Consider the following 27,901-nt stretch of genomic DNA (forward strand, 5'->3'; position numbering starts at 1 on the left):
GGAAAAGGACGAGAGAGTGAGAAGAAATAAATTTCACCTACGAATATCTGCGTAAAAGAATTCGGGTTTTGGCTGAAACGTCTTACCGTGAACAAAGTACGGATTAAGATAGCACAAAAATCATTAAAATCTTTCGCAAAAAAGAGTCAGGAAATAGAAAACAGATTTTAAGTATTCGTCAAGAATTATTCTCACGAATAAGTGTGGTTGACCAATGTGTCGTGGCTAGGTTTGAGGTTAGTTTTGCAGATATCAGAGCATGGAAGAATTTCGGCAAACTGTTATGCTATGATTCCGTCACATCGAATTCTTTTGCAACGCAAAAGAGAAGAGAATAAAACTTTATAGGTTAAGTTAAGTTAAGTTAAGCCTGTTGGTTTTAGATTTTTTTTGCCACCAGGTGGCGCGAAACGATATGATACTACTTAGAATATCGATAATAACAATTGCTATTCAAAATTTCACTACAACAGTGATGCAATATTGGCAGTAATATCGAATTGTAATACGTAAGTTTTTTTTGAAGCACCACTAAAATGACCTCAAGTTAAACCCTGCAGTTTTCTGGTCAATATGGCGCCCAGAACAGTCAACGTCCTGTACCGTAAATGGTTTCACAGAGTGCGTGTCGCGAGTCGTTGACACTATTTTAACCCTTAACGTCCTGAAACCTGTTTTCCATTAACCCCGCAGGTGTTGTCATGTTTTGATTGCCGGACCATAAATTCACTCAGGTCACAGTTCCACCTACTTGGGCTCGACTCGCGAGGGTCGTAAGTCAGGGTGAAATTCGCCGGTGACAAAGTTGTCTGTCTCGCGAAATGTTTCCGTTCCGCTTTTACTCCACCGTAAAAGTGTTGTTTGGAAATTATCTTTTTTTTTTTTCGTAACGTTTGAGCGTAGATAATCAAGTCCGCAAATTTTACTGTCCCAAAAGAGAACATAAAAAAAAAAAAAAAAAAAAAATGAAAAAAAAACACGATTCCGAACTCCGAAGTGATTGCAGGTACTAAATTCAGTGAATGGAGTCCGGGGAAGCAGTTCGAGCCATAGAGACGTGAAAGCATTAGAGAATTACGGTTTCTCGTCGAAGCAATCATGGTAATGTACCGGGTCATCAGGGCTTTGTGCGCCGCTGTACCTCTCTTCGTGTTTCTATTGAAGTTAGTTATTCATTTCCGATAATAACTCCACGTGCTCAAAGCCTTCAGCTTTAAGAATTCGCAGAGTCGCGTGTTGCGCCCAACAACCATCCTCTTTAACGAACTCCCGAGCCAAGTCGACCTGTCCAACAGACAAGGGACGATACCTCGAAGTAACCATCATGGAAAAGCCCCGATGCTTCAGGACCAGAGATACTGTCGAACTTTCCCATTCGGTTCTCGAACTCTCGGGTTGAATTCACGCTGCGCCATTATACCATCAACTTTTCTCTCACCCGAACGTAATCGATCATGAAACTGTACTCGGACAACAAGAAAGGCCATTCGATGTGACCAGTTCTTCTTGAATTTGCACTGTCGAAAGCAAGTTATCCTCTTTCAACAGCGATCGTGATGGACCAACTTCCTTGTTCTATTTAAATCGATTGTCATCCTGGGCTGATGACTGTTCCATTGGGTAGTAAAAAAAAAAAAAAAAACAAACTCGTCCATCAGTCTGCCGGACTGACTTGACGCGGCACTTGAACACGAGCTTTTATTAAAATTGGATCGATCCGTTAAGAATGGACTGCTGCAGGGAGACGAGAACCATTAAACAAATTAATCGTGGCCTTTTGGGTAGGCAGTGGCTCAGCGAATAACACGTATGACTTTCAACCGTCTCGATTATCAAGACTCATCACTTGTTGCTCGTCTTTCACATCTGCACACTAGCTCTACGGCTATCTTCTTCTCTTGCGCTGGGCATCTTACATTCAAGTACCACTTCAAGTCAAACGGACCACTTTTTTGGACGACCATTACTATTTCGATCTTTACTAGGTATCTTGTATCGCAAATGGATGCAAGTTTTTGAGCTGATCCAAAGGCTACTTCGTGAGATGGTTGGTTACCTAGTGCAGGTGACAGAACAGATATTTTCGCACTTCTGTCTCTTGATATTCTGCGAGTTATATCTTATAGCCAGTTGCTTATAGATGGATTGGGCATATCTTTAGCCTATTTTAAACAAGCTGGGCAGAATATTTGTAAATGAAAAATATAACTTTTGATAGAAATTCGAGTACAATGGCTTAAAAGTGTGTAAATAAACTACAAAAATCATGAACTATACGGAATTGAACTTCTCTACAAACGACTGATATATGAGCTGTGAAAGAAGAGACTGTGCGCAAAAACAGCATTTTTGTTACCTCTGTTCCGTAGCCAACTGAATCACACAATGGCCTTTGAATTTGCTAAGTATTATTTTGTAGACTGGCCACTAGTAATATAACACTAGGTATCTGGTGTAGATCGAAATTGATGATGGTCGTTCAAATAAGTGATCTGCTTGACCGGAAATGCTGATCAGTAAACTTTTCAGAGGCTTTGAAAATTTCAATTTTCAATGCTTTTGGTTAAATGTTACATTGACGACTCCAAGGCTAATAGCAACAAATGATTGGTCTTTGATTCTTGCCGTTAGAATCGTTTGGCCTTGTTTGAATGTGTATTCTACTGGGTCTGTGTGAATTAGTATTTCACTCCCGTAAAGACATTCGATTTTTTAAACTGTGAAACCCGTTCAGCAAGGTCAAAAAAAAAAAAAAAAAAAGTGGTCTTGATCGAAGTCTGACCTTTTAATGATTAATCTTAAAGACTCTCACTTCATGAAGTCAAAACCAGAGAATGTAGTTCGTTTGATTAAAGAAGGTTACACTTTCTTACGTTTGTTATTCAACGTCAAAGTGGAGGAGGAACAAGTCCCCTGTACTTTAGCGAGTATCACGTCGGCTGGAAGAAAGAGAACAACTTTTGAATGTAACAAAAATTGAGTTAGATGTGTACGACGGCAGTTTGTATAGAGGTGGTAGACATCATACACCTTTTGAATATACACTGTCAGGTGGTGAAAATATTGCAACTGCCTCGGAACAAGCGCAGCGTAACTTGTGTTATTGAATTTGTTTAAAAGTTTTCAAATCCAGTCCACGGGTCACGATTCTTGAAGCTTGCCAACGACATCGAAGCGGAAGAAAAGGCGGCGAAGAAAGTCCTCCGAACAGTCAAAGACCCGTTAATCATTCGTGTTTAGAGAAAAGTAGATGCCAAATCTCGCTTCGTGTGAGTTGCGGTTTTTTAATTCTCTTTTCCATTTTTTAGAGTCCTAAATCCTTCCCGGCGGATTATTGCTATCCGATCGATCGATCAGACCAGGTGGAACAATCGCTGTGCATAAAATTCCTGGCAAATAACGAGTCCCGCCAAAGACTCGGGTGCTTCGGCACACTGCAATTAGACTAATTGCACCAATTGTTCTTGCTCGATTCTTAACTACCGGAAAATTGCTTCAACCCTCCACAAACTCATACCCCACTAAAGTTTTATATAATTATTTGAATCGATGTTACGAACATCCGACCGGCCTTCGCAGGTCGATTGAAACTCACTCCACCTCTTTCCACAAACTATTCTTTTATCAAAAAAAAGACATTTCATTCTCTTAAAAGTCTCACAAACCTCAGATATTTAGCTATCATTGAGCTTGACGAGGTTCAGTCTGTTAGAATGATTCCACTTCCATGGAAATGTTCACAATGTCTTTGTATCCGATATAAATTGCACGTGAAATGACTTCCGGGAACTTGACTCGTTGGAGAAGGATTGTCTTCACTGCTTCATTGAAAACAGACCTTCTGATCTGAAAATTTGGTCCATTGCGAAGATTAGCTATGATATAAAAATGAACAGTGGTCAAAAAAGGATAAACGATCATTCGCGAGACAATCTTTTAGACAAGTGTTCCTCCATTCGCCAGATTATCAGAGGCAATAATGCTGAATTCGGAGGTTGAATGTGACCGTCTACGGATTTATTGAATCATGTTTTTCGGCTGACAGAATGGCTTCCGTGATGCAGTATCCTCTATCATTCATTTCCGGCGTCTCTTTCAGTCCCCGAAAGTATCTTAAGAGGGTTCACTTTCGTTGGCTGATGTTTTTTCTCTCTCTCTCTTTTTATTTCTTCCCTGTATTTTCTTCGGAACTTGTTTGTGGTCGATAGGCTTAGGCTCGCTAAATGTTTCCTCGTCAAGGGAAAAGCAACGTGTATCGCGTCCGCAGCTTCCCAATGGTTCGAGGGAGAGAGCCATAATTGAGCAATCTGGTGATTGAAGATCCTGACGCCCTGCGACCCGACCCGATTTGGGGTCGGCTTCAAGTCCGTTTTTCGTCATTCGACTGCGCGGAAAAAAAAGCAAGGATGAGAACGAGCTGTACAAAAAAAAAAAAAAAAAAAAAAAAAGGAAAGAAAGAAAGCAGGAAGAAAAAGCACAAAATGGATCCCCAAGGACTCTGGGGCTGCAAGCTCATTCATTATTTATCTTTCGTTTCCTCCTTCATTTCGTGACTTTTTTTTTTTTACCCTCTTCTTTGAATCTTGAACCTTTGATCAAGTCGCCATTCCATGGATAGAATGTACTTCGATGTATTTTTTTTTTCTTCAGTCAGTGTTTTTCATTCTAAAATTTTTTCTACTCATTCATATCGATCGTTGGATCGAAAGAACTTCTGGTGTCAATGACTGACAATATTGATGCCCCACGGGGATTTGGGATACTGAATGGAGTGCCGTGTTCTGCACGGCGTTCGATGTTATAAACGGCAACCAAAAGCCGACCGAAAACAGTAATCCGTCAATATAGACGCGGGGTTGGCGGTGGAGGATTCCATCACTAATCACTAATTAGTCAATTAGTCGGTGTGCAATTTTCAGCGCGATCGTTTCACATAGGCTGTTCTAAACTCTCGTTACACTAAAACATGCGTCGATACTCTATTCTATTGATACCCATCCATGGTGTTTCAATTACGCTTCGTGAACTCACAATGGTACTCGCTGTTATTCGACTGCCGGGTATTGCCAATATTGTTTTGCAATTGCGAATCATCATTGCGTGAACTTCTGTCAACTCTCGGGGCAAAGTTTTAAGTTTGTTTTTTAAATCTGAAAGAAAACCGTAAAACGCGTTAATTCTAAATTTGTTTTATACATTCGAAAAAAATTATTTTTGGGTACGTAGCCACTTTTTGCATGCGGAAGTTCCGTATGTAACGTAACAATTTTTTTTTTTTTTATCTCTGCTTCATGCGCGATCTATTGTTGAAGTAATTTCGAAAATTCAACTTTCGGTTCTGAGATTACTCGATTAATGATTGATAATTGAGTTTGACAAGTTTTTTTTTATTTATTTAATTTTAGTGTTTTTGCGTTCAGCTTTTCTGCTCATAAAAAAAAAACCATTAATTATCTGAGAAACATTGTGGAGATTTTACATTATAAAAAAGTCTTAACGGATAATTGTAATTGTAAATGAACGTCCGTCGTTTTTTTTTTTATATAAATTTTCTTTTTATCCATCCTGTCGATGACTATTTGTAAAAACTTTCTCAGGAAGTCTCCGGGGATCTTTATTGTAAACAAAATAAACTAAAAAGCATTACAACCCGATTGAAAACATCGGTTGTAAATAATTTTCTACTTTCTATTTATAAAATATTTTCTCAAATTATGAATATCTCAGCATGTATCATTCGAATTATATCTACTCAGATTCATCTCAGTAAAGATATTGTGATTTCAATCTTGTTCACAATCATGAGTAAAAAAAATATTGCTGCAGGTTGTTGAAACAATTTTATTCTTTACTTTAAACTTTTAATTGACAGCGTATACCCGATTCGTCATTAAATATACAACATCAATCATAATACTTATAATAATTGGAAAAGTATGTGAAATGACATCGGGCAATATTAATCTTACATTCTGATGTAAATGGAATAAAACAAATCTATTATTTATGGAAAGTTTGGAATATACGCTATTGTGATACTGCGCAAATTTGCGAGGATGCAACAAAGCCTCTATGTCACGGTGACATCAGTATTGTTATTATTGTTACTCGACGACTGTGTCTGAAAAGGGCTTCTCCCGTGTTTATCTAGACATGCCGGTTCTCTGTTATGGTGGTGGTGAACACGCGATATGCTTAGCTATGCGGTAACAACGATATCATCCGAGGTACGAATCGTCCGAATACCGTGTCTCCTGTTTGTCACTAGGAAACAGACCCCGTTTGCCTCATCCCTCTCTCTTTCTCTCTCTCTCTCTTTCACGGTTCAATTTCATTCCCGTCCGTTACAATTGTGCTTCAAAGCCGCTCCTCAGCTCGTGTCGATCTAGCATTTAGTCAAATTCATTACTGATCATCGCCCATCAGAAGCATTTCATGAATAGTGAATACGACCAATGAACAAGTTTCAATTATTCAGATATTTTTCCCAATTCAATCCCTGCGCAAGTTATTTCTATCTTACAGTCTGTCGTATGCTTAACTCTGCATGAGACCATGAACAGACCATGTAAAGTCTGGCGGCTGACTTTGCACTAAGAATCAGCAAAGGTGTCACTTGAGCTGGCAAGTTAAGCAAATCTTAGTCAGCGTCCGAGTGGCGTGATGCAGTCACATGAAGAAATGTGGAAACGATAACGTCAATAGTTGAATAAAAATTAAAATAGTTAATATATTTTATCTAGTTTTACTAAGCTCTGGATCACTATGTAAGTCGGAAAAACGTGGGTAGAAGGAAAAAAAAAGAACTGACTTAGGATATGGCCGAATAAAATACAATGAAAACGGTTTACTTACGCTTGACAAAGAAAAAAACGTTGTTTTATTGTCTCGAATTTGATTGATTGTCGGCAGTCTGGCTTGATTTTATGATCATTACCCATGCACATCACATTATATCAGTTGGCAGTTGTTTGAATCCTACTTTTGAGGCTCGGCGTGGAAATCCTCGCCGCGATGGTCGTTCATCATGCCGCCGAATCCGGGAAAACATTCGCCCTCAAGTCGTGCAGTCGTTCGTTACGCTCAAACCCTCATCCCCAGCGAATAAAATAACTGGGGCACAAGGGTGAATTCTCTTTTTAGGACGTAAATTTTCCAACGCCTGAAACCTCAAAACGAGCTGTGGATTTCCGGTGTCGTAATAAAGAAGCTTATCAATTCACTCTCCTGGAAGTGTCCACGACGTCTAACAACCTGTGATGTTGTTTTTATTGTTAATATTTCTTGATGTTATAAATTTTTGAATAGTTTATCAAATTTCTCTCTCATCCTTGCGAGAAGATTTGTGCACAATTTTTTAAACATTGTTAATAGAAAAGGCTCAGCATTTAAGTTCAAATCAGTGTTCGAGTCTTGAGATGAAAATTTGACCTTTTTAATTTATCTTAGAAACACGTTTGACCCCGTTGTTGAAAATTATTCCTTACAAATCGTCAGAAGCATTTTTTTATTTCACTCAGATCCTTACAGAATCATTTTTTACACAATATTCGTAACAACACTGGAATCTATCCTGAAAACAAAAACATCAACTTACAGCTATAAAAAGATAAAAAAAAAAAAAAACGAACGAATATTCCTTTCAGATATTCGAAAGGACTTTTAAATCTTTTCGAGACTAATTCAGACTGATCCTTGCACCAATTTCGTATCATTGGTATCAAAATTGGTATCGAATCTATTCTAAAACCGAAAACATATTTGACCTCTGTGATGCCGATTTCACCCTATAATGGTTATTCTCGTGAATGAAAAAGTAGAAAACGAATATGAATGTTCCTTCCAGATAGCCAGAAGGGCGACGTCTCGCGACGTGCCGCAGGAGAACGAGGATGAAGAGTCGATCAAAATAACGACAGGACTTGAAATTCGGCGAGGTGTTGAATGCGGAATATTTTTCAATAATACCCGCGTTCGCCAAGGGAGAAAAGCGGCTGAGGGGTGCCGGCGGAGCCGCAACGGTGACGAGATGATGGAGGGGATCGACGCATCCGATAACGCTTATCTGGAGGCGCGATAGCCGCGCTGCGCTTGCTGGCTCAGTCGAGTCGTGGACCTCAGGTGCTTTTGGATCGTTTCCTGCGTGAGAATCGTCGTTCAATTAGTCCGCGACGCTTTTCGTCTCTTTATTTTTTCCCGGTTTGCTACCCCATTTTGGTTGATCAGTGTTGAAGTGAATTTTTCGAACTCTGGAAGCCTTCGAAGGTCGGAAAACTCGCCAGCGAAGCAACCAGAAACCGGAAGCAGTTGAGATTTTCTTGCAGCTCCTTCTCTCGACCCTTTACCTCAAGCTCAAGCTGCAACAAGGCTTTAAGAACCCCCAGGGAACAAAGGAACTACACCAAGACTGCAACGCCGGCACGGCAGGCCAAGTTTCTAATTAAACTTAAACTTTTAATTGACTTATTATAAAGCTTCGCCCTCTTCGTTCGCGTCTCACAGCGTTTTGAGACCCTCAAGTGTGCACCGAATCCTCGAGATTAGTCCGTTCCAACGATACCGTGTATCGATCAAACCGGACTCAGAACTCCGATATCTAATCACCGATTCTCGTTCCGCCATATTGCTTTAGCCACTCGTCACTGCCGCGGTACCTTATACGAGGTTTTGGAAAAATTTTGGCCAACAATCGTTCGTGGTGAAGTGAAGTGCCGCGCTACAATAATTTCTTTACCTAAATCCTCATTGAAGTTCTGTGTCAAGTGTGTTAAACGGCGTTTGGGGGTTCAAACCTTCAAACCTCAGGCAGAACGCTGTCTTCCGCAACGTTAGCCAGCCCTCAGCTGGGCGGACACCGCGTTTTCGTCCCCAGGAGGTCCCCCATGAAAATGCTTCACTCCCTGAACGCCCTGGCGGGTAAAATCTCGCCGGGTTCACCGACCGACAGCAACGCCAACAAGGTTCACATGCACAACAACAACGTTGTTCACCCTCATCCATACTCCAAGCAGCCGCCACAGCAGCAGAGTAACAGTGACCAGAAGGAAAACACGTGAGTTATTCGTTTATCTTACTTTTTTCCATCGTTATCTTCAACTATTTTATGTTATCTGCCACTCAAATTTGTTTTTCACATATTGATATCGATAAATATTCAATTTTAAACCGTTGCATCGATACGGATTACGGTTAACAAATTGCAATGTTAAATTGACTAATGAAAAGATGAAGATATTTGTCGTAAGTAACGATGTGGAAAATAGTCTTTCGGTTAAAATAAGCCACCGTAGAGTGAAATAGAATAAAGAGACTAAATTTTGAATCATTTGAAAGCGTTTTGAAGTAAAGAATCGATCTTTCATGTTTTGTTCATTAGTCTAGTAGTTTCTATTTGTGTATTCTTAAAGAAAAAAAAATTCCCTAGCCTATAAGTATAATAGTCTTATTATTATTCACGATAAATTTAGTTAAAAAGTTCAGTTTTTGGACAACCAATGTACTTCGAGTAGCAGTAAGTACCAATGGAACCTGAATTTGAGATACTCAAAACGGACATTTTGATCGATTACTCATTTGCCACTAGGTGTAAAACCCTGATTTTGGGTTTGACATTTGTTCGACGTCACAGTTCACTAAAAAAATGTTGTTCAAACTCATTTCTCACGATTTACAATCTCTTCTTGCTATCTATCAGAAAACTATTTTCTATCAGGGTACAAAATGAGGAATGTTCAATTCTTGAATATAAAATTGATAACATTACGTCATTTTTCCATTTGAAAACTGATCCATCAGAACATAGTTAGTCGATTGTTGGTCGAAAATGTTGTTTTTGAGTCTGTATGGACGATTTAATCCAGAAAAGGCTTCCATCTTTTAATGTGATGATGAACTAAACACTGATCCAATAACAAACAATCAATTGATGGTGAAAAGGGTTGTTTTTTCATTCAATTAGCTCAATTTGATCTTCAGCACTTTTCATAGTCAATTTAATTCTGAAAACACACGAGATCCGGTGTAATCTGGTGATTAAAGAAGACGTTTCATGTTTTCGACGACTTTCATCTCGATCCTCTAAATCTTTGAAAAGCATATGTCATACAGCTTGAAGGTCTGAGTGAAATGTAAAAAAGCTTTTTGTCAGTCACACAGTACTACACATTAAATACCCTTTGCCTTGAGCCTTGAACCGAGCATTGAAAAACCCATTCCACCTCAGCATTGAAAGGGTCTTCGCATGACGGTTGGGATGTGATTCGGTGGGTCTCTGAGCCCTTCATTATTCTGTTACGCTACATAAACGCAAAAGACGTTGCCAAACTCCTTGGATGCCTTGGAACCATGACTAAGGGCTTGTTAAAACTACTTCGGTACTCCGTGAGATGCTTTTTTCACGTCCTCGTTATTATCCTTGCGTCATATTGTGAGCAGCGAGAAAATTTTACACGCCGAAACTGTGATAAAACATTTTCAGATCAATATTTACAATCTGATGGGTCTCTTCGTAAACCTCCCCCTCCCCCCCCCCCCCCTTTTGTAATAATTTCTTTGATATAATATTAACCAAAGATCTATCCGAAAGCACGTTTAAAAATCGAAATAAAAGCAAAATACGACCAAGAGATGGCTGAAAGATTTTACCGACTAGGCACGAACGCAATTATCTTACTTGTTTGCACTCTTGTAATTGCTCGGATGCCTGGCTCGATGAATAATTATACCGATAATACGAATATACATCGACTTGTGCGAGTCCATCTTGCTTTTTATACACGTGATATAGACAGGCAGTCAGTCCTTCTTCCATCAGTATTTCATTTACCTAATTTCAACGACACAGTTTGCTGTATAAACACATTAGCTGATCAATGCTGTGCCGTAGTGCAGTTCGTCGATTAAATTGGTTCAAGGAAATCTCTAGCTGTCTTTATATATATAGATATTTTCACTCGTCACTCGCGTTGTAATCTAATCTGCTGCGAAAAACGTTCGTGCTCGCTATTTTACACGGCCCTGGGTATTCATCGTTATTTTTCACCAATGATTTTACTGCTGCTTTATCGCTGTAGTCCCGGCAGGTGAATTTAATTCGCGTTCAAATTTACCAACCGAATCGAATACACTGCTGTACGTACACACTCAATTTATAGCAGCCCATCGATCCCATTATTGATACAATTTTGCGGGTAATTGAATCATTCGCCAGTGCCAAACATTTTTCCATGTCCCTGATTTTATAGAACCAAACATTTTCTTTTTTTTTTTTTTACGTTCTATTCAATTTTCTTGTTTTCGGAGATTCAATTTCTTGTTCATATTATTTAAACTATAATTCTTATCAATGAATTTCGTGGCGTATTATTATCACGACTAGAGTGTTTAAAAAAATTATTGAAAAATTGTCAGAGTACCTCTGTAAACAAAGGTCCTGTTAAAATATGAGTCCTTAATATTATTATTTAAAGCTGGCGATTATCAATTTTCTATTTCTGTTTAAATAACACGGGAAAATTTTTTTCTGAACTTCGAAATTTTGTTACTCGTAAAGGAACATTGTAAAATAATAAGCAAGATGGATTTTTATAGGGAAATTGAACCCTCTATTAAAATGGGCTGAATAAGGATTTGCATAAGGCGAGCAATTTCAAAGCCATTATTATTTTTATACTATATTATTATTATATGATTACATCGTTATTTTAAAGCGAGCCGCTTCGAAGTTATGAAGCCTTAACCATTGAACTGTTCAAAATAATATTACATCGTTATTTTGAACAATTCAATGGTTGAGGCTTGATAACTTCGAAACAGTTCGCCTTACGCAAATCTTCACTCAAACGTTTTTTATAGAGCGTTCAATTCCCTGCAAAAATCCATCTTATATATTATCGTAAAGTAATTCGTATACGAGTAATAAAATTCCAAAGTTCAGAAAACATTTTTTCTATGTTATTTAAAGAAAAATACAAAATTGAGAATCGACACCTTTAAATAATAATAATATTAAGGGCTCATATTTTAACAGGACCTTCGTTTGGGGGTTCTTTGAAGAAAAACAAACGGTCGATTTTTTTTAAACACTCCAATCATGACGCATCATTATTATCACTCCCTGCTTGTTATATACTTACAAAACTGAATTGTTCAATTCAATTTATTCCATCCGCGTTGTGTTGAACAACTCGAATTGCTGTTACCTTAATTTTATTACGGCCTAGCCCGCGACTCCTTATCTCGCCAACGACGTGCCAGATGCCTTATCTCCTCCTATATACAGCGATACTAATTTTTGGCGTTGTCGCACGCCCTAAAGCTCCGCTGCTTTGGCTATCTTTTATTTGTCCTCGCTAATACGCCTGGTTATTGTTCAAAGTGTTGGACCAGGTTTCCATCTATCGTTTGCTTTTCCGTTAATGAAGTACAATTTTTATCCGATTAATAACGCAGGTTAACAGAGAAATTTTTATTTTTTTTTTTGTTTAGTTTATATTTAAATGAATAAATTTTGATTCTGTGTGTCAAATAATGATGAAATTTTTCAGTTGTTAATGTCAAATTTTGACTTCTTTGATGTAAGTAATTAAAGAAAAAATAGTTTTATTGGATAAAGTATACTTTTGTAGAAGTCACAACGATATTTCGAATTTTAAGAAAAATTACCCAATTTCTCAAGAATTTAAATGTCAAAATGGCAGTTTGTTTCATTTTTATTTATAATAAATGTTTGAAAAAATATGAAATTTTTCATTGATCAATGATGGTTGGCGTTGTCAAAATCAAAAGTATAAGATCATTTTTTTTTTTTTTTTTTTTTTTTGTCAGAAATGATTTTCTTGTCTGAGATTTCAAATTCCAATGACGTCATGAAAGGTTAATGATTTTCGCTATTGGACAATATACGGTTTTGTTAATAAATCGTTCGAAATTAATTCATTAATAAAATCTATGGAATAACTTTTTGTGATGTTAAACTTTGTTTCATTTTCTGAAAACTTTTTGTCAGAACAGAGAGACCGGAAGTTAAAAAATCATGTAAAATAAATAAAACTGTATCAAGCTGTAGTTTCAAACTTTTTCGAACTGGAATTGTGAGGATTCGCAAACCCGATGTAGGAAAATGTCAGGTGTATATGGGGCATTCCACGCTAAATCGGGTGGTTTGAAAAATTTTGATTTTTGATTTCCTCAATTTTTTTCCACAAAATTAATTAATGAAAAAACATCTAATTTTCAAAAATAAATTCCCGTTTTTTAGTTTTTTGTTCATAACTTTCTTGATAATGATCCAAATTAGAAACCTTTTTTTCCAATCTTTAGATGACCTCTACAGAAGAAAATATGAAAAAAAAAATATTCAAATTATTTTGATTAAGACTTTTGAGTTCGAAATTTTAAATCGTGTTTTTAATAGTAAGTGTAACTTTCGATTGTTTCGATCGTTTGATATTTTTTTTTAACGAGTAGCCAAAAAACTGTCAAAATTCATCAGCAAGGCTCTTTTCAGGGGTACTAAAAAATATTTAAAAAATTGAGGAATCCAAAATCCAAATTTCCAACCGTCCGATTTGGCGTGGAACGCCGGATATACATGTAAGTACGTAGGATGGCAGGAACCGACAATAAGTCACATCGCGGCGCCACGATCACGTGACTTATTGAATATATTCTTTCGCGTATTCCACCGCGAGCGAACATGACTGCAAACTAGACTTTCCGAGTTTTTCAGTATTTCCTTTTTTCTTCTTCTTCTTCTTCTTCTTCTTGTCCTTCATTTCATTTTTCGTATTTTATTTCATCCTATTCTTTTTTGTATCCTCCTCTCTTTCAGTCAGCGCTTCGTCTCTCTCTTTTTTTTATTGCCTCTTGTTTTATTTTATCTTTGCCAGTTCAGCCTGTCTGTATTATTATACGAATCCCTGATGTTATTGTGGCCGACGCAGCATCTCCGCGAATCTCTTTTAGGGATGTTTTACCACCTCTTCGCACACCTGCTCGTTTCTTCTGAATGGGTTTCAGGTGCCGTTGAAGCCGGTATCGAGAGATCTAAACTGCACGCAGAGGCTCGATTCATCTTCTCCTCTGTATCCATTATTCTATTCTTTACCCTCGTTTTTATCATCACTTTTTTTTTTTTTTTTTTTTGTGTCTTTTCTTTTTTTCTTCTTCGGTCTTTATCCTTGTCTGACATCGCGGTACATTTTTTTTTGCGAACAAAAATATAATTCAATAGTTTTCACACGAAATTCAAATCGTTAAAGAGATTGAAACGAGAATCTAATAGTTTTCAGATTTTCTAAATCGATTCGGGAAGCGAAAGTTTTTTACCTGATTTTTCTTTCATCAACTTTTAACAGGTTATCAAGATTTAAAGGTGGAAAATCAATGCCTGTTAAATGTTGAATCAGATTGCAAAATACTATGCATTAGCTGTAACGCGCTTAATCTAATCAATTTACCCGAAGTTAATCGTGAATTATCGCTGCTAACTTTTGCATTGAAATCTATACGCCTCGCACGTAAACTAAGTAACGTAATAAATTGGTATCTAGGCGTGAATTTTATAACCGTGGTGGGCAGGTCAGAATAATGTTGACAAATCGATGTTTCGACCCTTGTGAGAAATCTTGTGTATTATAAGAATTTATTTTCAATCATCGCGGTGTGGAATGAAGTTTTATCGGATATTCATTCAGTTGAATGATGTGAAAAAATAATATGTTATTTAGTTACGGGATATTGTTAATTATGGCAATGGAAAACAGATGATAATAAAGTTTAGTAAAACGTGTCAAAGACTACTGAATTCAATCCTTGCAAAAACTTATTCAAAAGTTCATCAATTTCCGTTGTTAAATTTGTCGTAAGAATTTTGACTCCGTCTATTTTAACTATTTTTGAAATTTCGTGTCCTGAAAAAAATTTTCAAATTCCGATGGGGAAATTTAATGAGCTTGTAGCAGTTTGATCTTTTATAGCTTCGGGCGGCTTTCCTACTTCTACAGCTGGCTAAGTGATAGCTTGGAATCTTGCCAAGGGAAAGAATAGAACAAATGTTCTACGTTTTATAAGATAATCATCCGCCCAAAGCCCAAGATATTCACGTTTCTATTCTCCTTTTCTCTTCGAAGAAATTTTATTAGTAATATTATTACTATGGTTATTACACTTGCAGAACTTATTCGATTTTTCACTGTAACTGAAAAATATAGTTCGGCTTACAAAATGAAAGTGAGTTTTTTTTTTTAAATAAGCTTTTATCAGAAAATCTGCACAGTACGAGTCTTACTATTTTTCTAGATCAGGAATATACTATACTTTCATCCAACTACTGCGATAATTTAATGCAATAATCAACATATAAAATATTGACAACTATAACGACAATAAATAGTCACTCGTATTAGATTTTCTTCTAACTTTTTAGTATTAAAAATTTTTACCAGGATTTTACGGTAATTACAAGAAATGAAAATTCTTTCATCGATCAAATTCTTGAGCCCGATCGTTTCACTCAGCAATGTTAGAACTGGCAAGTCGAATTCTTATTCGCTGGGAAATCCCCGAACAGTCTTGTTCGACGATTCTGAAGTCTGGAGAGCACGTAACGCTCGCTGTGCACTACTGCGACAGTTGCAACAAACTGCAATGTGTTCCAAATTGCATCACCCTTGTCTGCCTGTATGAGACTACAAAGGCGAAACGGGCGTAGCGTCGTACGAGTTGCGTGCTTCTGTAACACACTCAAACAAATAGCGCAGTTCCTTTCCTATTCCTCTTTCTCTTTCTCTTTCTCTTTCTCTTTCAACACTGCTCACAGAATTTTCTTTTTATCATCAAATATTCATCGCCCGTTTCGAACTAACTTCTTACAAATTTATTATTCGGATCTTAGAAATGTATCACTTAAATTTTTTAAGTCAAGTTTTCTATCCCTGAGGAAATATTATTTTTGAATACTTTACTTGATCTCGATTTAAATCATCGATATCTTTTTTATTGTACCAAAGTTATGAGCCTTTGATTGGGTTGCAATGAATTGAGAACAACTCAAAATACTGATTTGAATGTAGAAGAGAATTGATTCATGTACCAAAAACTTCTTTTTTTTTTTTTTTTTTTCAAATTATACCAACGAGTGTATTTTTTCTGTTCTTCTGCTACATCGATTCTTCTTTTATTCTTTGAATGATTCGGTATTAACTTTCTTTTGTGAAAAACACACTAAATAAAAAAAAAAAAAAATCCTTTGCAAATAATTCAATTCACAGATGTTATTCACGTGACCGGATGTTTTGTTTAATTTTATTTTCACCAAACTGCCTTCTTTGATACCTACTTTGCATAAAAATAAGTGAACCTGAACTACTCAAACCAAAAACTTGCTGTCAAAACTGTTTTTGTTGTTATTGGATTGGTGAAAATGTAAGATGGGTCGTATCGCTTTCCCATAAGTCAAATTCTTCCGGAAAACGTCCCTCTTCAGCCGGAGGCATCGAGTCCTGTGGCGCTGTCGAAGTGCGTTAGAGGATTAGACAATGGCGATCCTAACGAGGGGTTTGAAGCAGAGGCGTGTGACAATCCCGAATAAAGCAGGCCAGTCATCCCTGAGAAATAACTTCAGTCGTTAGCCCCATAGAATCGTGCGGGGTTGTTATTTATTGCAATGGACCGACTGCTTCTCGGTTCGGCCGATTGTATCTCGGTTATATTTGGAGAGGCGTGAAAATGGGTTTGCGGGGTGAAATTCGCGCCAGAATCGCTTTCGACCAGCTGGACATATTCTTGAGCCGAGGTTTTTTACTCACTTGACTTTCTGACTTTGGTCTGTAGCGATACGGTTGGATTATAAGGGCGGTTTTTCACTTCTCCGACTTTCTTAATGGGCTCAGTTGGTGTCAGTGATACTTCGTTTTGCTTCTTTTTTTATGGAAAGAGGTGGAAAACACCACTCAAGGGAATTGCCACAGCTGAAATTGAGCCTCAGATTCAATTAGCTAGAGAGCTTATAACTCTCGCAGCTCTTAACTGGCTGACTAGATGTTAAATTTTAACCTGTAGGCAATGGAAGAGACAACTAATTGCACCCCAAGTGATCGTTGCTGCTAGCTCAAGACTTCGTAAAACGTTACCATTTAACGATCGAGTTACCATTTTTCAAAAACCGATCACACACGATCGTATGATGTTACTTCCAAGTGCTGATTTTTACACGGTAACACGTCAACTGCTGTGATAAAAAGTGTTTTATCAGAAAGATAAGAGTAGAGCTTGGCAAATATACACGGTATTCAGGTCTTCGTTTCATCAATAACACAATCGAAGCAACACATCTCTCTTCTGTTATATGTATAATGTTATTTACATTTCGTTGATTCGAAGATCACGTAACCGTTATCATATATGTTTCTGATTTCGATGTTTCTTGATGGACAACGTACCGTTTCTCACTGACAATTGAACTGATAAACGAACAATCATCCCACTTTTATGTGACTTGATAACTGGATTCATAACATCGAAGTGAAGTAATTTCAGAGGCATTTCACTGACATTGGATAAAGTATTTTTTAATCATTTTCTCTTCTACAAATGACGCTAATTTCAAATTGACACTCTCTCAATGGTTAGTTGCAATTTAAACGCTGTTACGTTTGTCTCACAATGATAATTTTGAATGATTTACATAACGAATGATGATCAGACGACGAAGTGACACTGTCTAATTTTTCAGTGCCACTTCTGATGCCTCATATTTGATGGATAGAGTCGAAGGTTATTCCTGACGGTTGCTGCTTCACTTTGGCCAAAAATTTGTTTCCAAGCATTTCCCCATGGATTCGAAAGGACTCGATCATTTGATCAGCCTCTTTATCATAACTCATGGTACCTACTCCTGATGTGGTGATGATTAATTTTGGCCTTATTGAAACGCATTTATAAAATAATAATGCACTGCCGCAAACTGGGTAGTAAAGCTGAAACATAATAACGATGCGTTTGATCAGACATTTGATTAAAATCTGAATCGGCAGCACAACCAGCAGCAGCAGCAGCACGATCATCCGTAAATGTATTCAATTTCACAGAGCAAATTCTATCTGCGTTAATTGGGTTCCCTTCACCCCATCGCGTTGCTCCCACCACCACCACCACCACCACCACCACCACCACCGGTCCGACAGTTTTAGCAATTTTGACAATTGAACAATTCAAATAATTCACAAACGTTACACACACGCTCTTGATATCGTCCTGCGGTATAAACAATTCTCATTTGTTTCCTGTTTCATCATTTTTGTTGTTCTAAATTTCAGTGCTACGTGACAGCTAATTTTCACACTAATGGATTGACTACTAATTTAATCGAGGTTATTCCCGCGCGCTATTTCTCTGTATTCATTATCATCAAGTCTGTAATAATTTTTCTCAATTTCCTTACCACTTCTCGACGTCTGTATTCTGCCCTTTCAGTCCATTGACAAACTACTAATTAGTTATTAAATAGACACGGCCAGGGATTCGTTGACACGGTTCGTTACTCGGCACTTTGGGGAAACCGGAAGGCAGACAAACCCTGTTGATCTTCGTGGGTAAACAATTAAGTGCCAATTATTCCCTGATCTTGAGTCGTGACGTGTGTGAGCGCCGCTGGCTTGGAATAGAACTTCTGCTTCTCGTCTCTCTCTCTGGAATCTCCCAGTTCATCGTTTTCTCTTCCCTCTCAATCGCCCTTCGCTTCAGCTCCCTTCCACATTAGCATGTTATTGGGGGGTTGTTTACCCCCGGGTTAATCACCACCTCTGATGGTTCAGCCGAAGCAAAGTGCTCCGTTGGTTTTCAGTCTCTCTACACTGCTTTCGCCACCTTGTTCCATGCCATGTTGTCAGCTTAAACTTTTCTCCGATGTTGAATCTTCGTCGAAAGCATATGAAAACTGCATTTTAACTTCTTTTCCTTATTTTCAAACTGTCCGTTATCACCGAAATAAAAATAACCAACAAGTCTTTAACGTTTATATTTCATTTTCATTTCAAAGTCTTTGAAAATAATTCTAATTTCATTACCCAAAATTCCAAATTTAGTGAATTTTTGAATTCAATGTTATACAGTTTAAATCTTGGAATGCAACGAAAATTCATCTCATTCAAATTCTAATTCTACACAAGCTTAGTAATATTGTTTTTCAAAACGAAGAGGAGAAATTATCAAGCAAAAAATCTGTTTCAACACAAATCCTCGCTCTAGACGCACTGGAAACAGATAAATATTTTACGAGCATGATAAATGGCGGAGCTGCAAACAACGCAAGCATGACTAAAGTCTTCTCATCCTTGCACACATCCTGGAACCTCTTGGTCAAAGGATCAGTGGTCCTCTGCTGATCAGGTCCGATTTCAATGAACGGCGTATCTCTAAAATACGCCTTAAAATTTTTACGAGAGATGATGAAGGAACTCACGTTGTTATATGGCTTCGTTCCCATCGTTCAGATTGTACGATACCATAATATTAACGCAGGTTAGATCCATTGTTCGAAAGTGTATCAGAATACTCGCTTTTCATTACCGATATTGAAATTTAAAATTAGATATTCGGAAAACAGAAGACAAAAAAAAATAAATAAATAAATCTCACCCAAGTATAATTAATTCATTCGTAACAAAATATTTTGTTCTTTATTTTACCCTCCGGGACATGGTTTGGTTTTAATCTTGTGATAAAAAGTAAAAAAATATGGCCGAACAAACATGAATATTTATACGCTGATAATTTATTAATACTTTCACTCACCCATTTATACGAAAATTCACGAATTCATTTTGTTTTTCTTAATTATTTATTGCGATGTTACTGATTTTTTAATTTTTTATTTTAATAGACTCAGTTTGCTAAAATCACTTTATTAATAATTCATGATTTTTAGGAGATTCATTTCTATGGAAAAAACACATAACTCCAAATACACGAATCACTTACTCCGACTCGCAATTAGTTAATGTCAAAAGTTCCGCTGTAATTGTTTTGTAATTATTTAGTTGCCGAAATTCGACTGTCAATGTTTGTTCCAAGATGGTATACTTGTATGTACCTCAGGATCAAAGTGACTTAAATTTTTAATTACAAAACGATTCAGCTGATGACTCTGTAATATAATCATTTCCCTTCTGAAAACATCTAACGTGTTACGGATCTAGAAACGAACGAATTGCCGAACTAAAAATAGGTTCAGATTCGTAATTTGTAAGCTACGATACCAAACTTTAGTCCAACTATAAGATTTTTCCTTTTTTCTACTTTTATTTTATGTCAATAGATCAGTGAACCTTTCGTATATTAATTCTAACGAACTTGTTTCTTTTTCTCTCATTTCAGGTAAGTGACCGAAAAGATTTTTAATTTGGAACGAGATTATCACCGCGTTGGTCTATTCGTGGCGAAGATGGTGAGTAGAGTAAATAAAATTCACCGGTCGTATAATATAAACGACCTATTAATTGCGACGGAGAACTGTGGAAGGTGTAAAATAAAAGAAATTGAGTGAATAACGTAGTCAAGCAAGAAAAAAAAAAAAAAATTAAAAAACTAAAAAAAATAAACAACAGTTGCGTCTCGTTGGCCAGCCGAAATTGTGGTAAAAATGGTGGACGAAATCTAGAGCACTTTACACATTAAACTTCCGCAGCTCTATTATTTTTGTTGCGATGCATAAATATAATGGAGGAACGAATGAATAAATGAAAAAAGGTAAAATCTGAATAAAACCTTTCTCTCCCTCGCAGCTGAGCGTAAATCATTAGCTTTATCTGGCTCATCCAGCTCGCGTTTTCCGCTTTATCTATTGCGCTAGCGTTCGTTCGTTCGTTCGTTCGTTCGTTCGTTCGTTCGTTCGCTCTTCCAATTTATTAGAAATAAAAAATCACGACGAAACAATACTCGAATGTGCTGTATAGAAAACAGAAAAACCATAGAATGAGTCGAGTTTATGGGGAGAGGGGGACAGCAAAGAGTGCGGGAAGCTGAACATTGTTAAAAAATGTTATACGTGGAATCGGAAATAACACGAATCCATCGCCGGTATTATACCAGGATTGAGTTCCAATTGTTTATTTCCGACTGATCGAAGTACATTCAATTATTAATATGATCACTTCAATCTATGGAGACTCTCTTTATTACCATTCACTCTCATGCCACGTGATGTATTCTCTCACACTTTTAGTCCAAATCGAAGTCACGTCACACGAGTACACGTCAATATTATTATATTTTGCGGAATACAGTTGGCTTTGTAATCGAGGATTGTTCTTTTTTTACCTTGTATTATCGGAAATATTTTTCACTCAATTAAAAGTCAAAATATTGTTGTTCGTTATTTTTTTTTTTTTTTTTTTTTATATATTTTATTACAAAGATTTGAAAAACTTTTCACGGGTGAATTCTTAAAAATTTTTATTCACGCTTAAAACATTGTGAATCACTTTTTCCGGATGTTATTTTAACGGTTACCTTCACGTTACAGAATCGTTTTAACGCGCAAGTTGCTGACACCGAGTAAGCTGTTGATAAACTACACTTTTTAGATAAGATAAGTAAAATTTCATCATCGGTCTTGTACGACGATTAGAAATTTATTCAACACGTTTTAAAACCATGAATTCGTAAAATTATATTTTTAATTATTCTAAAATTGGATGTTAATTGTGAATTTGGCAATTGAATTCGCTCACTTGCAACCTTGATTAAAACCTTGATTGGATACTTTATCCGCAATTACGATATCACTTCGAAGCATCGATTTTTTTTTCAAATTTTTCACAGGCTGGAAAATTTTCCCTTCCGAGTCCGAGAACGATCACAATTCATTATTCGTTATCCTTCGGGACGAAAAAAAAACTATCGAGTTTCCGTTCCGTGGTATCGGGCTATATTTTTGTTCAATGCACTCCGAAACTGAAATGGATGGAAATGAAAGAAAGCTCGCTATGGATGCTGGGGTAAAAAACACAGTATTCCAGTTTACCGGATTTCAAAAAAACACTGACACAAACAAAAGCACATAAAATCGAGTGAATGGAGGCGGGGTGACCGTGGAGATAACCAGGTACAAATCTACGGCTTTAAATCGAGTGTTTTATGGCGAGATACTGCAACGACATCCGGCTTCCGATAAGTATTGTTCGCACTCTACCGTGACTGTAAGTCGTTGAAACGAAACGAGCTTACAGCGTAAAAGAAATTTCGGTTTCGGTTTCGGTTTCTATAAACTGTAATTTGGTGTCGATATAAGGGTAACACTGACCATCTGATGTTCAATTTTTGAATTGACCTTAAGAACTGATTTACGGCAACTCAGACTGGCCAATTTTAACAAATTTCAAGACCAAAATTTTTTACATCGAAGGTTTAAACGAGTCAAGGAAATCAGTCTGATTAATGATTCGAAAGTATTTGATGAAACGCGTTTGACAAAGAAGAACAGTCGATATACATGGGTGAGGTGATTAATGGACCGAAGGCAAAGGTCGAGGTGGTTTAGGTTTTTTTTTTGTTTTTTTTTTTTTTGTGTTTTTTATTTCCTCGCCACCCCGAAGACTTTCGCGTTTCAATACGCGGGTCGAAAGAGGAGCTTAGAGGGTTAGCAAGTCGAAAAAACATTCGATCGGCTCCTTTCCAAACACTTTCGTCTGCTCGAGAACGCTTCGCGGGGATTTTCGGGGTTTAACTCGGTATAGAAAAAGATGAGAAAGCTGCTCAAGGTGCTTTCCGTGGTTATGCAACACGCGGTATTCGCTCGATCTGAATATCACGTTTACAGACTGCGCGAGACCAAGTAGCAACGATAACAAACTGGGTCATGACGAGGATGTCAAAGGAAACGTGGGACGAGTTATGGGATGGTGTTTCAAAAGAGATCCGGTTTCAATCGGTTTCCTTGTTGAGTTTGGGCGTTCCGTTCGACAAGTTTCCGTCAACGCTATAACCGAAGCTTTGCTCTCTTGGTAAGTCAGAAATAAACGGCTCATAAGCCACGCTTTTCTTATTGCGATTCTCACAATGAGTCATGCAGCTTGCTTGCACGGCTCTTCGTAACCCGACACACAACCGAAGCGAGCTTGTTTCTCTGATATTACGCCATCCAAACATAGGCGCGATTCCAGTTCACGCCTTGTAACATCTCTGAATAGGTTCTGCATGTACGTCGTGCTCGGAAAAGCCGAAACCAACCTTCAACTCCACCCGCATCGCGGAGTAATTCATTTCGAGAGAAATTACAGCACCGTAAACTGTTATGGTACCAACTTTTCAAAGTACAGGTGATGTTAGGATGTGAAGTTTACGATGAGGGTTCATTGAGAGAGTTGTGAAGTTGAGGTTTGAAGAATTAAAGAAGTCTATGCGCCAGAAGAAACTGGTATTTGATCTTCACGATGTTTTTACTTCTCACAATGTGCAAAATCTTGGACAAAAAAATCGTTGAGAAATGGATAAATCATTTTTGTCTCAGAATCGGATCCGTTCTAAGTTAAACGAAGCTAAATCAGTTATTCGGATTTTACATAAATTTGATCATACACTTTTGAGATATCATCGCAAATAAAAATTTTGACTTTTGATTATAAATTGAAAATAGCTTAACCGATTGTAGTTAGAGTCTGATTATTTTTAATTTGAATCAAGTCAAAGTGTTTGAAAATTTTTATCATCGAAATCAATCGGATGAAAAGTTTATCATGGTGATGAAGAATGGTCGAAAAATGTGTAAACTTCATTGTTGATTGTAGTGATTGATTCCCCTCTTATGGAAAACCATTGTTGTTCAGAGATGTGACTCTCGATCACGATACACAGCATCAACACCGTCAAGAAATAAGAATGGAAGCCCGTCATTTTATTTCTTATCTGTTGACGCAACGTGTCGATTGCGAAAGACTCTAGAACACTATTTTTGCGTCCAGAATTCGATTGCAAAACGGTAGTCGATTGTCCCACTATATCCGGCCTAAGCATCTAAATAATTTCTACTTGAAGTCGAGCCAAAATCCGATTTATCTAAGGGGCGTCTCAATGACGTTACGTCCAGTCAGTCAGCCGGCCACAGCTGCCAACCAAGTCGAAGAAACACATCGGCTTAATTAACAATTAATAGCTTCAGGTCTTTCGCACCGAAAATTAGCTCATTTCCGTGGTAGATTTCGTTAGAATTAGTTATTTAAATCATCATCAGATATCCTAACGTCTTTTCCTAATTGACGTTCGTCGCAGACTCGCAAATAGCACGAAAATTTTAACAAGACATGCCAGAAGTGAAAGTATAGCAAAAATTTTATAACTGCAGAAGTTTCCGTGAATTCTAACCAATCAAATCATGACTGACGAGTATTAGAAAATATTTTCCTTTCTTTTCTGGCTTGATATTTCTTCCTTCCAGTCGTCACGACAGTTTTTAGGCAAGATCTTAAAACCACGTGCCTATCTTGAATGTTTTCATCGCGAAAAATGTCACCCAAAAGAGAAAAATAAAAATTCTTTTAATTGGCAACACGTTTCATCACTCGTGCAATCGTTTTTGATGAGTCATATGCTGAATTTTGAAAAAACGGCCTAATCGATTCAGCTGCAATTGAGGTGAAAGATCAAGCACTGGATCGAGATGCAAAACATTGTTTTTAAATATCTCTCGACATCTTAGAGAAATTAAAAAAAATTCACAATATTCAGAATTTTCCTGAACTTTGTTTCATTTTTTTTTTTTTTTTTTTTTCGATTCACCGTCAATGTTCCAAATTTTCCATTCATTTCCAAATTTTGTACTTGATTGTTGCAGCTATTTAATCCTTATTTTCTGAGTCACCGAGGACTATTAATGCGATCATCTGGTTGTACATATTACAAAAAAAAAAAAAACTAACTTTTTTCCATCATCCGATCAGTTTATTATTCTATTCATCCGTTATCACTCATCACGGTTCATTATTATCTGGCATTGGAGAGTTATTTCGGGTAAGCTAAGCTCGTCCAATATCGTGGAACTTTACGATCCTCTGGCCTCTACGCAAAGGCATCAAATTAGGGGAAGGCCAGGCGGAGAAAAGGGGGTAGGTGGGTAGGTGATCGGTCGAAACGAGCTCGGATCGTATCTGAGCTTGACGTCGTTACTGTCCCACGGAATCTGTTCCCTCGGATTTATTGGGGTTTTCTCGTCGATTACCGTGTCGTTCGCATCCGCGGTGAACGAACGCCAGCTGCTACCGGCAGCGAACGAATGATGGAAATAGCATCCTCATACCCTCGATCCTATGCATTTTCAAAATAACCTGATCCCGGTACGTCTATCAGAAGCTCACTCCTCGACAGCTTAGAGAGGGAGCTTCGGGTCATAGGTCAACTGACACTGTCGATTTTTTAATCAATGGTTGATTGCACTTAGGAGCTTTGACGTGAGATGATTTTTTACGATTACTGCACTTGAAGCAATCTTTCAAATTTGTTTTCTGTCAAAGAAAAGGAAATTTGATATTTTCTTTTTTTAAAGTCTGAAGATGAAAAGAAATTTTTTATCACGGTGAGCTTTGCAGAGGGAAAGGTTTTTGGAAAATCTAAATTTATCTTGAAATTTTCTCATTTTCTATAAGGTGAAAAGAATACGAGATACGTATTGGTTGAAAACCAATATGTGTCTTTATACCTTACATCACTGGATACGTTGGAACTCCAATAAGAAGGACTTTAAGTTGACCTTTATTTCGAGAGGTCGCGAGTACCTATATATGAAACAATATCCTTGGTTGTCATAAAATTCAGACCGTGCCGAAGATCCTCCTCCACATTCGCCTCGGTTGTTCCATACTTTCATTTCCATTTCTTTCTCTCTTATACCAGAAGCTTTTTGTGACGATTTACCGTTCGGTGACAGGATATGGAAAACCGAAACTACATTTAAGGTCTGTCCGGACATTTTTAAAAAAATGCAACTTCGCAAATGACGGGGTCTTTCATCAGATCAAGTAGAGATGTTTACCGGAAATCGCAGTGCAGAGCTCAAATGTATGAGAGCTTTGATTGCCTTTTTACTGGCGCTGAACACCGAGTTTTATAACAAATTTTCGGTACTTGAGTATCCTTATCAATTTTTATGGACTGTTCTGCTGAGAAATTATAAAACGAACTTCACCAAATACAGAAGCATCTGTGTTCCTCCTTATTAGTATTACGAATTTAACGTGTGAAATCTACGAAACCTGTTGGCACAACAAATAATTAATATAAGTTAAAACATTTAAGAAACAATTTACGGCCTGTTGGCAAATCGTGCAATTTAAAGTTAAGAGGCAAAGACTAATTTAGGAATGTCATAAAACATTGTAAGCGAAATTATATTTGCGGTAACGTAAAGTTGTATTTCTGCAATATTTTGAAACTTTTAAAGTTTTGATGTTGCTACTTTTTCGCAATATTTCAAACCTCACTAATTATCATTACTGCAATATTTTCGCGATGTTTCAAACATTGTAAAGTTCCATCGCATCGGTATATATTCACAAAATTTTTAAACTGTGCAAAGTAATATTGCTGCAATGTTTCTGGAGTATTCTATACCTAATAAAGTTACGTTACTGCGAACTTCGTTCATCTTGAATACGAAACTTAATCGAGTCCCAAGACGACGCATCCTCTCAACGACGAATTCATTCTAGAAAAGAAACATCGAGCACTTTCTTCGATTCAAACAGAGACAGAATGGCGACGGTATCGAGGAGGTGAGACGTGTGGAAAGGAGGGACGACAATTATTTCAAATTAGAAGCGAGCGTCGTTTCGCGAGTGGATGCAGGGTGGGCGAGCACTAAATATATCAAGCATTAAGTCGACCTTTCTTATCTTCGGGGTGATCTACCCCTTGGCTCGAATCACGCTCCGTCGTACCCTCATAGAATCAGGGCTACCAGCGTCATCGTCGAGGTCCAAACAAACTCGCCCACCACTCAGCTCGAGCACCACACGCAATCAGGGTTCACTTTCAAATGCAAATATCAGGCTAAATTGAGACAGAGAGAAAAAAAGTGAAACGCACCTCGTATATAAACAGTTTCTTACTTTCGTTCTCAGTTTTTTTCATCATTCTAGTTTTAATTTATTCACGAATTCCTAGGGCGCAGGCATCTGACCAACCCCCGTTATACCTTCTTTATTCGACATTAATCACATGCGACGTATTTCAAGTAGCACGCTCTGCTCTCTATTCTTTTCTCTCTATTTTTCCATTCTTTTTTCTGCCTCGCTCTCTCTCTCTCTGTATATATACATACGCGATGTAACAAGGACATTAGGGACACTGTGGTGGCGGCATTTTGTTGCTTCTGCATAACGCGCCGGGTCAGATACACGAGGCGTGACCAGAATTCACCGCTCGTTTGACGCGCTATGAATTTTTAATATCCACCATCCCGCCTTTTTCTCCCTTAAATCCACCGCCACCCTCACCGTGTTTACTGAGAAACTTTTTACTGCTGCCTCGAGCATCGTATGTATGTACCTACACTACATACCTATGTATGGATGTGTATGTGAGTGTAACTACTCTCGTCGCCTGTATACACTTGTAACCATTGCGCACCCCGTCTAAGGGGTGGATACATAACCGATTAGATTTGCGACACCCGCGAGATCCCAAGATTCAAACATTCCAATGAAATTTAAATGTCATTGCTTATATGGTTGAAAAAATAACAATAATAATGAAAGGCGAATTCAGGTTATCCGGTTTTACAAATATTGTCATAGGATTTAAAGTTAGGTATTGATTTAATATAATTGTTTCACGAAGTGGTTGGTTAGTTTGTTATTTTAATTAAAATAATTGCGTAATGGATTAGCGGTTTATGAGCAAATTAATCGCA

At 37.4% G+C, this 27,901-nt stretch overlaps 1 protein-coding gene across 9 annotated transcripts in view; it reads left to right on the forward strand.

The window, feature by feature from the left end:
- LOC124416810 (CUGBP Elav-like family member 2) overlaps positions 1-27,901 on the forward strand; it is a 296,524-nt gene that overhangs the window by 23,904 nt on the left and 244,719 nt on the right. For 8 of the 9 annotated variants that reach the window (XM_046898153.1, XM_046898149.1, XM_046898150.1 and 5 more), the window contains exon 2: positions 7,847-9,052. In XM_046898153.1, coding sequence (XP_046754109.1) covers positions 8,883-9,052 — 170 coding nt within the window. In that variant the 5' untranslated portion in view covers positions 7,847-8,882. The remainder of the gene's footprint in view (positions 1-7,846; positions 9,053-27,901) is intronic. The other variant, XM_046898152.1, reaches the window with a different exon arrangement.

Source organism: Diprion similis, chromosome 3 (genome assembly GCF_021155765.1).
Source record: "Diprion similis isolate iyDipSimi1 chromosome 3, iyDipSimi1.1, whole genome shotgun sequence".
Lineage (NCBI taxonomy): Eukaryota > Metazoa > Arthropoda > Insecta > Hymenoptera > Diprionidae > Diprion > Diprion similis.